Genomic DNA, 15,476 nt, shown 5'->3' with positions numbered 1-15,476 from the left:
GGGTAAAAGGTAGGGATGTCACTTGGAATTAAAGTTTGTTTAGGTTCCCGAGTCAAGTCCTATTTGGGATAGCTGGAACCATGTGATTATGTGAGTTGTACTACTAGTAGATTTGGTTTTATTTACTGTAAGGATCACAAACATTTTACTTTTTTTTATAAAATCTTGAGGTGATCATACTGGACCAGAGAAAATGTGTTATAGACCATCTGCAATTTGCACGTATATGACACTTCCCATATATGAGACATTATCAGATATTGAATCAAGTTGTTGGGTGGAAGATTGATATAAACAATAAGAATATCACTGTTATTATTACTGAGAATTAGTGCATACTTGTCCAATATCACTCTGGAAGGATTTAGTTTAGGTTTTAGACTGTGCTGCACTAGGCAAGACAAACATTGTAGACAAGGATCTTTAAGTCCAAACTATGCCAAGTCCAAGTTTAACATACTCACCTACAAACCAGTATGGATATAAAAGATTGCTAGCATATTGATTTCATGGAGCATATACTACCTACCAGAACCAACAGTGACAATTTCAAAAGAAAGATGCATAAGTTGACTTCTAGCCCATATTCACTCTAATGTCCCCACTGCACTTCTCCTTGCTCCAAAACCTTTTTATTTTTTGACATCTGAAACTATAAACCCGTGTTTTCCATTTACCTAGATGTGGTCTTATAATAAGTAAACCAACATTCTATAGTTTAACTTTGTATTTATTTTTATATAAAAATAGAATGTGCTTAGCACCTTGAGAAAATACATTTATTCTTGTTACCAGTGAAATCTACTTTTTCTGAAGAACAGATGTCAGGCACCTCTGCAATCAAATGGTTACAAAATTGTGCATTTGCTTGAAAAGAAATGGCTTTCTTCTATTACTGACCAATCTTCTGACAACTTGGGAATCCCGTCTAATGTTTTCAAGTTTGGCAAAATAGAAAATACTCTGGAAAAGTAAAGAAAATATATTTAAAACAGATAAGATCTTAATTTCCACCATGTCATGCAAGGCTCATGGTTCCTCAACAGCTTGAAGGCTAATCCCTTTGCTGTCTAAAGGGACAAAATAGAGTAGCTATGCAAGTTTCAATTAAAGGGAAATTTTGATGGTTTTGGATTAATTTCACTTAAAGTGAATGTAAACCCTCACATATACCCAGTGAAGTTAAAGTGGAGGTTCACCCAAAAACTAAATTTTTAACATTAGATTGAGTCTCGTTTTGTGAAGGGGAATCGGGTGTTTTTTTTTAAATCGTAGCAGTACTTACCGTTTTAGAGATAGATCTTCTCCGCGGGTTCCGGGTATGGGCTGCGGGACTAGGCGTTCCTATTTGATCGACAGGCTTCCGTCGGTCGCATACAGCGCGTCATGATTTTCCGAAAGTAGCCGAACGTCGGTGCGGCTCTATACGGCGCCTGCGCACCGACGTTCGGCTTCTTTCGGCTACTCGTGACGCGATGTATGCGACCGTCGGAAGCCTGTCAGAAGCCTGTCAATCAAATAGGAACGCCCAGTCCCGAAGACCATACCCGGAAGCGGCGGAGAAGATCTATCTCTAAAACGGTAAGTACTGCTTCGATTTTAAAAAAAAACACCCGATTCCCCTTCAAAAAATGAGCCTCAATCTAATGTTAAAAATTGTTTTTTCGGGTGAACTCCCGCTTTAACAGCCTCAGATGATACACAGGGATGAAACAAATCTCCCTACATACGTTTTACTTGTATATGTGCTGTCTTCAACTTTCTAGACTTTTAGACGTTAAGAAAGTGCACATCTTGTTAGCATTTTCCCTTCATGTTCCACCACTGGATGTGGATTCTTGTCATACACTGTGTGACAGCTGATTGGTGGAAAGGCACACACCTCCTCTCCACATAGGCAGAGGAAGGAAGAAATGTGCAGAGCTGTGCTGTGAATAGACCAGCTCTCTGCTAATCTATGTATGGCACAACCCCCGACACAAATTTCAGGCTGATTTTATCACGGCTGTCGAAGAGCTTGTCAGAAGTTATCATGGTGATAACAGAAGAGATAACAGAAGAGATAACAGAAGAGAGATAAGTAAACACCACAGATAGATGTGCCCAGGTCAAATTTCATAAAAGTTGTTTACATCCACTTTAATTTTTTCATGTTTATCGATTTTTGCACTCATATTTTATATCAATACTTTTTAAAACATATACTTTTTTACAAAATAACATTTAAAGCACATTTTAGGCAAAGCTCAACCCCACAGTTATTCACCAATTTAAAAAAAAATGCTTTCTGAAGTATTTTTTTTTTCACCCACATAAGTTTGCCATCTGTCTCTCTCCCCTGTGTTGTTTCTTGGAATGATAGATAGTGGATCCCGTGCTGTAGGCCTTTACCACTTACCAGTTGCCGCTTCATGATGTCATCATACCACTGTGATCATCTAAATGCCGATAGGAAACTGCCACTGGACAACCAATAGGAAGTGTCCATGCCATGTGAACACCCAAAGAAATACCATTCTTCACAGGATGGAAGAAGACTTGGGGCCTGGTATGTCACATGACCATGGACATAGGTCATTTGGGATTTTTTTTTTCTTTTTAACCAAATCAGCAATTAGCTAGGATGGGAGGGGGGAGATGACATAGGACTTCTAAACCACCTTGGATATGCTAAACAGATAACACAGCCACAGTGTCTCTTTTTCTGGTTGGTCCCAAGGCATTCCATTCTAGCCACTGGTGTAACCCCTGAAACTCTTTGGTTTTATGGAAATATTTTTAATAAAGAAATGTATATACTTGGATTTTACAATTGCTGTGCCACACTCTTCTTTCCATATACAGTACTATAAATCTCGCATCTCACGGTGGCCTAGTGCCTCATTCAAGAGCAGGACTCACCAAGTCATTACACCTTGATACATGAAACCTACAATCTATACACCAAGACCTAGCATTTTGAGATCCAGCATTATAGAAACTACATTCGCCATGGGAATGAGCCCATCCTTTGACTTTGTACATTTCAGCTATTGATCTCGGTAAACCACATATTTTATAAAACACCAGTTCTACCTGCTGGCTGGTTAATAAATTAAAAAAATTGTTATGTGCATATTTCCTATTTACCTGACTAAAACAATGGAAAAAAAAACAGTAAAAGTCTTATTGTTTTAGCCCTGACCTTAACAGTTAAAAAAAATATATAGAAAACCAGCATAGATTTCCGTTAAATGTACAAACACAGCTGCAGTGTTTGTCACATCTGACTGCTTTACACATACACTATTCCACCAGAAACCTGCTGAAAGGGACAGCAACAATGAGGTTCCAGCCAGACTGCATTGGCAGACATGGTGACAATGTAGAACATTTTATTATGCTCCAAAATGTGCTAATGACAGCCAATGATACGTGTGTGAATGTCTGCTGCCCTAGGCCATGGCTTTTGTTAGCTATGCAGAAATCTGGCTCTGCATAGGAAACGTTAAATTCTGTAGAATAAATTGCACAAATGTATTTGATTCTATTTACAATGCTTCTAACATGATATATACTGTATACGTTTACAACCTATCATTCAAGTCACAGTCAGCTCTATTTCCAATTTGCGCCTCATACAACATCTACATTAGGCCCCTTTGACATGTGCGGACCGTTCAGATCTGCCTGTCAGGTTTTTCTGGTGGATATGAACGGGCGCTCCATGTACCTGTATGGAGAGTCGGATGAGATCAGCCCTGATCCGATCCTCTCTGCTAAAACGTGACAAACACAAACCCTATTTTGCATCCGTCTGGTAGATCGGATTGGATGAAAACGAACAGATGTTTCATTTTCATCCGATCTCCCATAAAGGAGAGCAGAGATCTGACAGGGCGGTCCCTGCACAGTGTTCAGAGACAGACCTGTCATCTGCCGGCTCAGCGGGGATCAATGGAGCGATTGCTGCATTTCTAAATTTCAAAAGCCAATAAAAAAGGAATAGTAGTGGTAAAAAGAAAAGCCCTTGTGGGTTTAACTAATTTTAATTTTGTTTAATGCTCCTTTAAGGGGGTGTGGCAGGTTGTGTGTCCTATGCCTACATACATTTGCTAGTAGGTGTCCCTCGTTCCTATCTCAAAAAGTTTACAGTATGAAGTGGTATATTCTTTCTGCCTGGACTTAAATTTGTGTACATGCAACATTTAGGTAAAATGATCACATATATTATCAAGACACATTAGAACATGGCAATAAATAAAATCAGACACAAAGGAATTTGTTATTCAGAAAAAATAATACAAAGTAACAAAATCAGTGTTGGAAGTTGTAAAGATACCTGAAAGGGTTTATAAACCCAGAAACAAAACTTTAATATATTACTGTGCACAGTCCTTAACCACTTGCTACCCAGGCCAATTCTTAAACTTCGCTCCTACATGTAAAAATCATAATTTTTTGGCTAGAAAGTTACTCAGAACCCACAAACATTATATATGTTTTTTTTAGCAGGGAATACAATGGTGGTCATTGCAACATTTTATCTAACACGGTATTTGTGCAGTAATTATTCAAACGTGTTTTTTGGACAAAAAAAATGTTTAATGCATTAAAAAGAAACATAACAGTAACGTTTGCCCAATTTTTTTTTTTTGGGATAATGTGAAAGATGATGTTACGCCGACTAAATAGATAGCTAACATTTCATGCTTTGAAATTGTGGACACTCGTGGAATGGCCCCAAACTTCAGTACTTAAAAATCCCCATAGTTGACGCTTTATTATTTACAGATTGCATGTGTAGAGTTACAGAGGAGGTCCAGCACTATAATTATTACTCTCGCTCTAACGTTTGCAGTAATACCTCACATGTGTGGTTTGAATGTTGTTTACATATGTGGGTATGACCTACATATGTGTTTGCTTCTGTACATGGGGATGTACACACTTTAAATTTTTGGAGGCATGGACACTTTTTTCAAATACAGAGACTGGGTGTGATGTCATAACTTTGCACCCGGCCACTGAATGATCATAGAGATGCTGGAGGGCCATGGGGCCCACTGGATTATCTATGATGAACTTCCAGCATGGACCAATTACTTCTCCTGCTTGCCGATCGTACACACCGGAGGGTGACGGGAGGGAGGAAGTCCCCTTCCACTGTCTGTAAGAACGATCAAACGGCAGAACAGCCGCTATGATTGTTCTTACGATGCAGGGAATCGCTGGCTCTGAAAGAAGATATCTGAATGATGCCTGTAGCTGCCGGCATCATTCAGATATCCCCATTCAAATTTGACAACGTCATATGACGTCATTGGGCGTGAAGTGTTTAAACGTGGTATGTGGAATGACAAGCAGAAATTAACAAACTGAATGCTTATGTCGTCACCAATGTAAAACCAGCTTTAATATAATAAATAAAGAATTCACAACATATAGTCTTGCATGTCCACCTCACGGTCCAAAAGGTTTCACCCCACAAAGGACCTAATCATGGAAACCTTTATTTGATTGAACCTTGATTGGAGACCTTTGTGGTTGTAGCACATTGGAGCAGGAGGCGGACTGGCGAGACTATATGTTGTGAATCCTCTATTTATAGTCAATGTTATATAGTCTGGTTGAAAAAAGTCCACCAAGTTTAACCAATAGAAGAAAAAAATAAGATAAAATTATATATATATATATATATATATATATATATATATATATATAGCAGCATAGCGTTGCCACCTCACCCCTTTAAAACTGAACACAAATTAATTACACTGTTCTGTAGCTCTGGTTCTAATTCAATGCATATAAGGCACTAAGTAAGTTTAATTACCACCTTAAAAGGTATGAGGTGGCAACCCTACTTCAATTTTGGGACCGCATTTGTTTTCTTTTTTAGGCTTTCTTCTTCCCTTTATTTTCACCTTCTGATCTGGCCAGTAACACACTTCCTGTCTTATGGTTTCTCCACTCTGAATGGAGGGGCAACAGTGACACCTTTGGACATTGTCATTCTGGGCAAAGGGTAGTTTAGATACACTAGCAGATTTAGATGGACTTGTATTTCTTAGCCAAAATGAGTTTGCTTGTTTCCATGTCTACCTTGCATTCAATTGTGATTTGGTTATGAAAGGCAACACATTCAGACTATTCTGCTATAGACAGGAACTATCATAACACACTGCACCTTACCTGTCAATAGTCCTTTGTGATTTATGTTGATCTGCACATGCAGGCTTATCTATCTGAGAAAACCATTAAACAAATAAAGCATAGGATAGCATAGCACCGCACACACATTGGACTAAACCAAATTAATTCACCTGTCTCTAGATATTTTGCTAGAATGGGTCACAAGAATAGTGCTTTATGATTTTAGATGAGGAGAGGATGTGATCTCCTAGAATGAGGAGAGGAGGCAATCAGGTGTTGTAATGTAAAAAAGAGAGAAATTAGATGGATTCACAGATTGTCAGCATAGCACCCATCTGGAACAAGGATTATGATCTACAGTATTTTGTTTTTATAAATCTTTGTGAAGAGGTTTTTGATGTAAACTTCAGGTTTCTTTACAATGTCTGGTACTGATATTGTTACTTTGTATTCTTTTGTGAATTACCAGGATCCGGTTCACTGCTATTTAAACAATTATTTATTGATATTCTACACACCTATGAACTTGAGAAAGGGCTGGAACTCCTGAAACAGTTATTCCATTGTGTGTGGATATACGTAAATAAAAGCAAGAGTTCCTTCACTGCGCTCCTTCTGAAATATATATATATATATATATATATATATATATATATATATATATCTGTATATACACACAGTGCTCAGCATTAATGAGTACACCCCTTTTGAAAAGTCAGATTTTAATCAATATCTCAATAAACGCAAAAGCAATTTTCCAAATTTTTACAAAACTGCGTTTTTAGACCATTTGTTTAGCTTATTACATGAAAGTAAGGTTAGTAATATAACTTGGATTACAACATCTTCAGTTTTACTCATCTAGTATTTTGTATGACCTTTATGATTTGTAAAGACAGCACCAAGTCTTCTAGGCATGGAATGAACGAGTTGGCGACATATTGCAACATCTATCTTTTTCCATTCTTCAAGAATTACCTCTTTTAGAGCCTGGATGCTGGATGAGTGATGCCCAACTTGTCTCTTCAGAATTTCCCATGGGTGTTCGATTGGGTTCAGATCAGGAGACATACTTGGCCATGGAATTACTATCACCCTGTTCTTCTTCGGAAATGCAACAGTGGCCTTAGATGTGTGTTTTGGATCATTGCCAAAGTGCATGACGAACAAGGGCACGGAGTGATGGCAGCATCTTCTCTTTCAATGAAAATGTAGCTCCCTGACACCAGCAGCATCCGTGCATCCCCACCGATGGAAACTTCAACCACCATGTTTCACTGTAGGCACCATGCATTTTTTTTGTGCTCTTCACCTTTGCGACACTATACAGTTTTGAAGCCAACAGTTCCAAAAACATTTATCTTGGTCTCATCACTCCAGAGTACAGAGTCCCAGTAGTCTTCTTTTTCAGCATGTGGCCTGGCAAATTTTAGGCAGGATTTTTTGTGCATGGGCTTTAGTAGAGGCTTCCTTTGTGGACAACACCAATGCATGCCATTCCTTTGCAGTGTACACCATATTGTGTGACAGGAAACAATCATCCCAGTTTGGCTCTCTACTTCTTTAGCTAACTGCAGTGAACTTGCATGGTGACTTTCTACAACCCTTCTCATCAGAAGATGCTCCTGTTGAGGTGTTAACTTTCCTGGACGGCCTGGACATCTCTGTAACATCTTTGTTAATTTTTTGTATCACCTTGAAAAAGTCACGTGGTAGTGACGCAACGCGTTGGAAGGATCCGGGTGACACCACATCCAGTCACGGTGCTGCTGATCTGTGCTTTTTAATATGCAAATTACTGCTTTAATTAAATGGAATTTGTTTTAAATACTACGCAATGGAGATTTCTTTTATCCCTGCATAACATCCATTAATGGGAGGATACTTGGAGAGTGGTTGGCAAGGACGTGAAATATACAGGATAAGAGTCTTCGTCATCTGCAGATACTGCTGTTTCCCGGGTTCCATTTTGATATCCCCAAGAAGGAAGGAAAGGAGATTGCCTTCAAGGAGTATTCAGATGTTTGACTAGAACCACTGGGGTCTATATTGGAGGTGAGAGGCTAGAACACACTCTGGGGGTTATTTACGAAAGGCAAATCCACTTTGCACTACAAGTGCAAAGTGCACTTAAAATTGCACTGAAAGTGCACTTGGAAGTGCAGTCGCTATAGATCCGAGGGGGACATGCAAGGAAAATTAAAAAACAGCATTTTAGTTTGCACATGATCAGATAATAAAATCAGCAGAGCTTCCCCTCATTTTAGATCTACCCCTCAGATCTACAGCGACTGCACTTTGCACTTGTAGTTTGCACTTGTAATCTAAAGTGGATTTGCCTTTCGTAAATAACCCCCTAACTATGTAACCCAGTCTTCTTCTGGGTTTGTCGGCTCTGGATTGGCCAAGTGGATTTGCCTTTCGTAAATAACCCCCTATGTGTGGATTGCTAAAGGTGTCTCCAATTCTCTGATCACGTTTACATTGGAACTTTTCCTACACTTGGACATTTTTTTCTCTTTCCCTTTTCTTGCATTTTTGCACTTTTTGGAGAGACTGATTTCTCGATGTATAATATTTTTTTCAGTTTATTTTGGATTTTCTCACACGCTTTTTTTTTTGCACTGAATTGATTGGACTATTGTCGTTCATGAATTTTCCACCTTTATTATGAAGTTTTGATTATGAATTTTAAATATTTAATATCACAATTTGCACTTTATTAAATATTTTGCACTTTAAGGAAGTATCTTTGTGACAATGTGGAGATTATATCATAATGTTTGAGTCACTTAAAGAGGAGTTCCACCCAAATATGGAACTTCCTCTTAACCCACTCCTCTCCCCCTTACATGCCACATTTGGCATGTAATTTTTTTGGGGGGGGAGTGGGGGCTTCAGCACGAGTGGGACTTCCTATCCCACTTCCTCCTTCCTGTAGGCGACTAAGCTTAATCGCCTTCAGGAAGTGGCTGCTGTAGGCGATCGCCTAGGACACGTCACAGGTCCTAGGTGATCTACTGGCCAATTACACGGCGCGGCGCCGGGCCGCGCCGCTCGCGCATGCGCAGTGCCGCACCGCTCGCGCTCGCGCATGCGCAGTGGGTGCCCGGCCGTGAAGCCGAAAGCTGTCACGGCCGGGTGCCCACACTAAAAATGAAGACGCCGGCCGGGGAGGGGGGGAGAGGAGCGGAGCTCCGGCTGGCGCGTCGCTGGAGCGCTGGAGCAGGTAAGTGCCTGTTTATTAAAAGCCAGCAGCTACACTTTTTGTTGCTGCTGACTTTTAATAAACATACAAATGGCTGGAACTCCCCTTTAAGTGTTTAAATATAGCGCTGCTCCATTTGATTGTAATACTTTTTTATTAGGTGCTGGTGACACTGTAGGTGTTCAGCAGCTATATGTCTACGCATTGCACTTTATTTATTAATTCAAGTAGCGCACAGGTACTTTTTTCTATTTTTGTATCACTTTTGCTATCTGACTGATAAGTAAAGCTTTGCTGATCTTCTTGTAGCCTTCCCTTTTCTTGTGTAAATAGATGATTTTCTTTCTCAGGCCTTTTGATATTTCTCTTCCATGTGGTGCCATTGCTGGCAGCATGAAATGGGAAGGGGTTTTCTTTATTAACCACTTAAGGACCCAGCCTCTTTCTGAGATTTGGTGTTTACAAGTTAAAAACATTTTTTTTCTTGAAAATTACTTAGCACCCCCAAACATTATATATATATATATTTTTTCTAACACCCTAGAGCACAGGTGTCAAACATAATGCCCGTGGGCTGAATCCCAGTCCTCCATTCCAATTCATGTGGCCCTCGCACCTCTCCGGCAGCTGCAGGAGAGCTCCAGCCCTCCTCTGGTCCTCCTCCAAACCCCTACTTTCTGCATTCAAGCAATGCATCCAGCTTCTTCTCAACAGCAACATAAGGAAAGGGGGTGCACTGTGATGTAAGGGGGAGTGGGGGACTCTACTTCTGATGGTGGAGTGGCTCTTGACATCTAATGTAACGGGAGGAGATGCGCTGGACATCTAATTTTACAGATACAACAGGCTCTTTTAAGGACAATCATAATGCTGATGCGGCCCACGATGGAATTGAGTTTGACACTCCTGCCCTAGAGAATAAAATGGCGGTCGTTATACTTTCAGTCACACTGTATTTGTGAACAAGTGTACAAGCACATTTTTTTTTGAAAAGATACACTCCGGTAAGCAGCGGAAGGCACCGGAGCGCTGTGGGAGGGGTGTCCCTCTCCCGCTGCCAATAAAAGTGATCTTGCGGCGAATCCGCCACAGAAACCAATTTTATCTAAAAGTGGACTGCTAGCTGAAGAAGAGGATACCAAGGTTATGACAGCTAGCTGCTGCCATAACAACGATATTCTTCTTCAAAGTAGCGACATATAACGACTGCAGGTGGTCTGTAAGTGGTTAAGTAACACTCTTTTATAATCAACTGTCTGCTGGACACCTATTTAATGAATAATTAGACTCACCTGTAGTGGAATTCTTGTTTATTAAGATTTTGTTGTGTAAAATTTAGCTTTCACTGGGGTGTATTTATTTTTGCAACATGGTCTTGAATAAATTTGTTAGGAAAATGTTGTTTGCAATCAATGGCCTGCATTTGTGGAAGTATGTTGTAGTATAGTGTCCTATAGAAAATGTTGATTCTGAAAGGAAAGGAAAGGTTCTCTGACATATCTGTTGGGGTGTACTCATTTATGCTGAGCACTGTATATATATATATATATACCGTATATATATGAGAACTGGGAGAGTTTAACAAACTTGGATACTTGAACAAATATTTCAATGAAGCTAAAGGTAATTGTTACTTACCTTTGTCTATAATCATCCAGAAACTCACATGGATTTGACTTCAGAACCAATGATTCTAGTGGGGAATGCTTTAGGTCTGCAAGTCCACACAATGCTTCAATATTATTCTCTGCAAGTGATAAGTGCTGAATTGCAGGAAGCTTTGGCAGTTGTTTAAAGGTTGTAAAGTGATTTTTACTTAAGTTTAATTCTTTACACCTGTGATAAGCAAAAGCAGCCTATGGTTACCATAGTGTATATTTGCAGTATGTATAAATACAGTACTGTGCAAAGGTTTTATGCAGGTTTATATAGATTCTGCAAAGTATCAATGCAATCAAAAACATATATTTAAATTGTTTATTTTTATGAATTTACAAAATGTAAAGTGAGCGAACAAAAGAGAAATACAAATCGCATCAATATTAGGTTGACTACCTGGCTGGTGTGTGGCTACCTGAGTTGTTTTCCAACATCAATTCTTCTAGGTACACACAGTGTTTGCGCACACAGTTTTTGAAGGAACTCAGCAGGTAGCTTGTTTCAGACAACTTGGAGAAATAAGAAACAGTGCTGTGCTACTAAAAACCAGAGATCTTCTGTGGATGTAGGCTGCCAAAAATTCTTCTGTCACTTCATGTAATCCTAGACAGACTCGATGATGTTGAGATCAGAGCTTTGTGGGGCCAAACCATCACTTCCAGGACTCTTCTTTACACTGAAGCTAGTTCTGAATGACATTGACATTGGCAATGACATTGACAATGACTTTTGGGGTCATTGTCCTGCTGCAGAATGTTTTGGGGCCAATTACATGTCTCCTTAATGATATGGAATGATGAATAAGTATCTTTCTGTATTTCTCAGTATTGAGGACACCATTGATCGAGCAACATTGAGGACCATAGATGCAGTGGTTGGCCAAGGAAACTTAATGCAACAGATGAAAGACACATCATGCTTACTTTCCTTTCACATCGGAAGATATCCAGCAGTGACATCCACACAGAACAGGTGGAAACTAGTTGGACCCAGGTACACCCCTCTACTGTCAGGAAAAAGTCTGGCCAGAAGTGGTCTTCATGGAAGAATTGTGGCAAAAAATACATACATGGAACATGGCTAAACAAGTACATGGGGAACTGGGGAGCAAAAAAAAATGTCAGCTGGTGCTCTGGTCTGAGGAGACCAAATTTGAAAAGATTTGGCTGTAGCAGGAGGCAGTTTGTTCGCCAAAGGCCTAGAGAGCGGTATAATACCCTGTTTTCTCAAAAATAAAACCTACCCCTAAAATAAGACCTAGCGTAATTTTCCAGGAGGACTGCAAGATAAGCCCTACCCTGAAAATAAGCCCTAGTTTAAAATCCTATAACCCACTCTATTACAGTAGTACACAATATACTGTGTTTCTGTAACATAAATGCAGGGAAATGAGCTCTGGCAGGTCACAGAAGCGCAGAGCGGTGCTATAATGAAGGTATTTGGCACAATTATATTACAGAAATACACACATTGTACATTATATACTACAGTAATAGAGTGGATTACAAGATTTTACAAGCATTTTAACTAAGTTCACACTGGGGATTCCTAACAGGCAGGTCGAGAGAGGGGAAGAGAAGACAACACATTACATGGTAAGACCTACCCCAAAAATAAGCCCTACTGTGTCTTTTGTTGCCAAAATTAATATAAGACCCGGGCTTATTTTCGGGGAAACATGGTAATGAATATCTGCAGGCAACAATGAAGCATAGTGAAGGTTTCCTGCAAGTTGGGGGCTGCATTTCCGATAATGGAGTTGGAAATTTGGTCTGGTGTCCTTAATGCTGAAAAATACAGGCATATACTTATTCATCGTGCCATACCATCAGGGAGGTGTGTGATTGGCCCCAAATGTATTCTGCAGCAGGACAACAATCCCAAGCATACAGCCAATGTCTCATTTAGAACTATCTTCAGCATAAGGAAGTCCTGAAAGTGATGGTTGAGTCCCCAGTGAACCCTGATCTCAACATCATTGAATCTGTCAGGGATAACAGGAAGAAACAGAAGAATTTGAGAGCCTACATTCACAGACGATGTGTGGTTAGTTCTCCAAGATGTCTGAAACATCCTACTTGTCAAGTTCCTTTCCAAAAATGTGTGGCCAAGCATTGTGTTTACCTAATATGTATCTGGTTTTGAAGCCAAAGGGTAGTAACACCAAACATTGACTTGATTTGGATTTCTCTTCTGTCCATCTACTTTCCTTTTCTTTAATTAATCAAAATAAACTATAAACACTTCTATATCTGAAAGCATTCTCAATTTACAGCATTTTCCACTTCCACCTAAAGCATTTGCACAGTGCTGTGTATATCGGCAGACCACACAAAAAGCAGACACAAATTGTTTCCCTATTTGTCTACATTGTGTGAACACTGAGGAGTAAGTAGTGATGAATTATTTATATTATGAAACCATTAGCACATAATTATAAAGCTCTGTAAATTATCTATTCTCAGCATGTTCATTAGGCATTTACATGAAGGAATGCAAGCCAGATCAGAAATGGATCCTGTAGCATTCTACGTACAGAGTATGTTGTTTCCAATGACACTAATTAAACTCATCCTAGAAATCAGAGTCAATTTGGTCACTGGTTAGCTATTCCAAGTGGCTCAGTAACTGCACTGCGACGTGCTGTGTATTTGATGCCATAAATAACTGCAAGGAAATTCCATAAATAGTTAATGAAATTCTAAAAATGAATAACTCTAGATTTATTTTATAAAAACATTGAATATTGATGGCAGATTAAGGCGATGTAGAGTGTTTACTGAAGGAGTAATTTTATGCTTGGCAAGCAACCTGATTGTCTTCTAAATTCAGTTGAAAGGAAATATGTTCTGAGAGAAATACATAGGCTACCAATGCTGACTTTTTTCTAAAAATGCTAGCTGCTTTACAATCTGTGATGAAAGTCAGAGTGAAATCAGTATCCCCCGATCTGCATACCAATTCCTAGTTAGTTAGTGACTTAGAAAGTATGAATCACATGACAGACAAAGCAATTAGCATTTTCAAAAAGAAAGATCAACAATTGCAGTCTTTTTTTAACCAGTTTTTAACCAGGGAATTCTTTTTTTTTTTGTTTCACAAAGAAGTTTAAATCTACATTTATTGATAGAAAATAACTTTAAGCCCCCAGATAATTATAGATTTTCTTAAACAGAGGCTCTGTTTAAATGGTGGCAGTTGCAAAAAAAAAATGATGTCGCCTAACTGTTTATTAATACATATTTTTAGGGAACAAATACACTAAAATGCATTTTAGTACTTACAAACAAAATACAATACCCATTTTTGGTAAAATATTAAATATTAATATATTAAATATTAAAATATTAAATTTGGAGTTGCATCCAGTGCATAGTAAAGCCATACAATTGCACGTGCTTGTGAAATGGTGAAAAACGACAGCACCAATAATTGACAATTGGCAATATTTTAAAGCGGTAGTAAAGTTTAAAAAAAAAATCTAAGAAAAGGGCCCCCCTTCAGGTTTAAGCCATAATGAGCTAGTATGTACTGCATACTAGCACATTATGTCAGACTTTCCTTTAGAATGGATCCATTACCAATGAAAGGGATTCCATCTTAATGAAATTGGTGTTGAGATATTCACTTTAAGGTCATCACAGAGGACAATGGAGCACTCTTTACTTTTGGAGGAAAGGAGATTTAATCTCCAAATATGGAAAGATTTCTTCACAGTAAAAGCTGTGAAAATGTAGAAAATACTCCCTCAAGAGCTGGTTCTGTCCAACTCAGTAGATTGTTTTAAAAAATGTATGGATTATTTCCTAAATGTACATAATATAACTGGATAATAACATTTATACAGTAGGTAAAGTTGATCCAGGGGACATCCAATTGACTCTTGGGGGATCAGGAAGGATTATTTCCCCTCCTAGAGCAAATTGGATCATGTTTTGCTAGGTTTTTTGCCTTCCTATATGGACTTGTATCTTTTGTCAACCAGACTAACTATGTAACCCAGTCTTCTTCTGGATTCGTTGGCTCTGGATTGGTCAAGTTGCAATAATGTCACTCCCACGCACGCATGCGAGAGCCCTAGGCACGGCACAGAGCTCTGAAGAAACTGAAACGTACGCCGTTCTTTCAGAGCGCATGTGCCAGTGACGTCGCCGGCTGCTGCTCACTGGAATATTTCCTAAACGGTGCACATTTAGGAGAGATTCATTTTACCTACAGGTAAGCTGTATTACAAGCTTACCTGTAGGTAAAAAAAAAACAGAGAGTTTACTACCACTTTAAAAGTCTTTACAGGTTATCAGTTTAGAATTACTTGTAAATTATGGCTGTAGAATTACGGCTCACCCTCCAATGTTCATGGTGATACCTCACATGTGGTGCAATTGCCGTTTACATACACATGCATGCCCTACAGATATATTCGCATGTATGCATAAGCTTACGGGGTTGCTTTAAATGCTCTTATTATTTTTTT

General features: G+C 39.0%; 1 protein-coding gene across 1 annotated transcript in view; it reads right to left on the bottom strand.

Moving 5' to 3' along the window:
* Positions 1–714: 714 nt before the first annotated feature.
* The window catches only part of LOC120936730 (protein tilB homolog), a 59,297-nt gene continuing 44,535 nt past the window's right edge, over positions 715–15,476 (bottom strand). Inside the window, exons 6-7 of the mRNA XM_040349309.1 lie at positions 10,982–11,179; positions 715–963 (exon numbers count right to left, since the gene is read on the bottom strand). Coding sequence (XP_040205243.1) covers positions 849–963; positions 10,982–11,179 — 313 coding nt within the window. The 3' untranslated portion in view covers positions 715–848. The remainder of the gene's footprint in view (positions 964–10,981; positions 11,180–15,476) is intronic.

The sequence above is a fragment of the Rana temporaria genome, chromosome 4, assembly GCF_905171775.1.
Source record: "Rana temporaria chromosome 4, aRanTem1.1, whole genome shotgun sequence".
Taxonomy (NCBI): Eukaryota; Metazoa; Chordata; class Amphibia; order Anura; family Ranidae; genus Rana; species Rana temporaria.
This window is presented reverse-complemented; position numbering and strand designations above follow the sequence as displayed.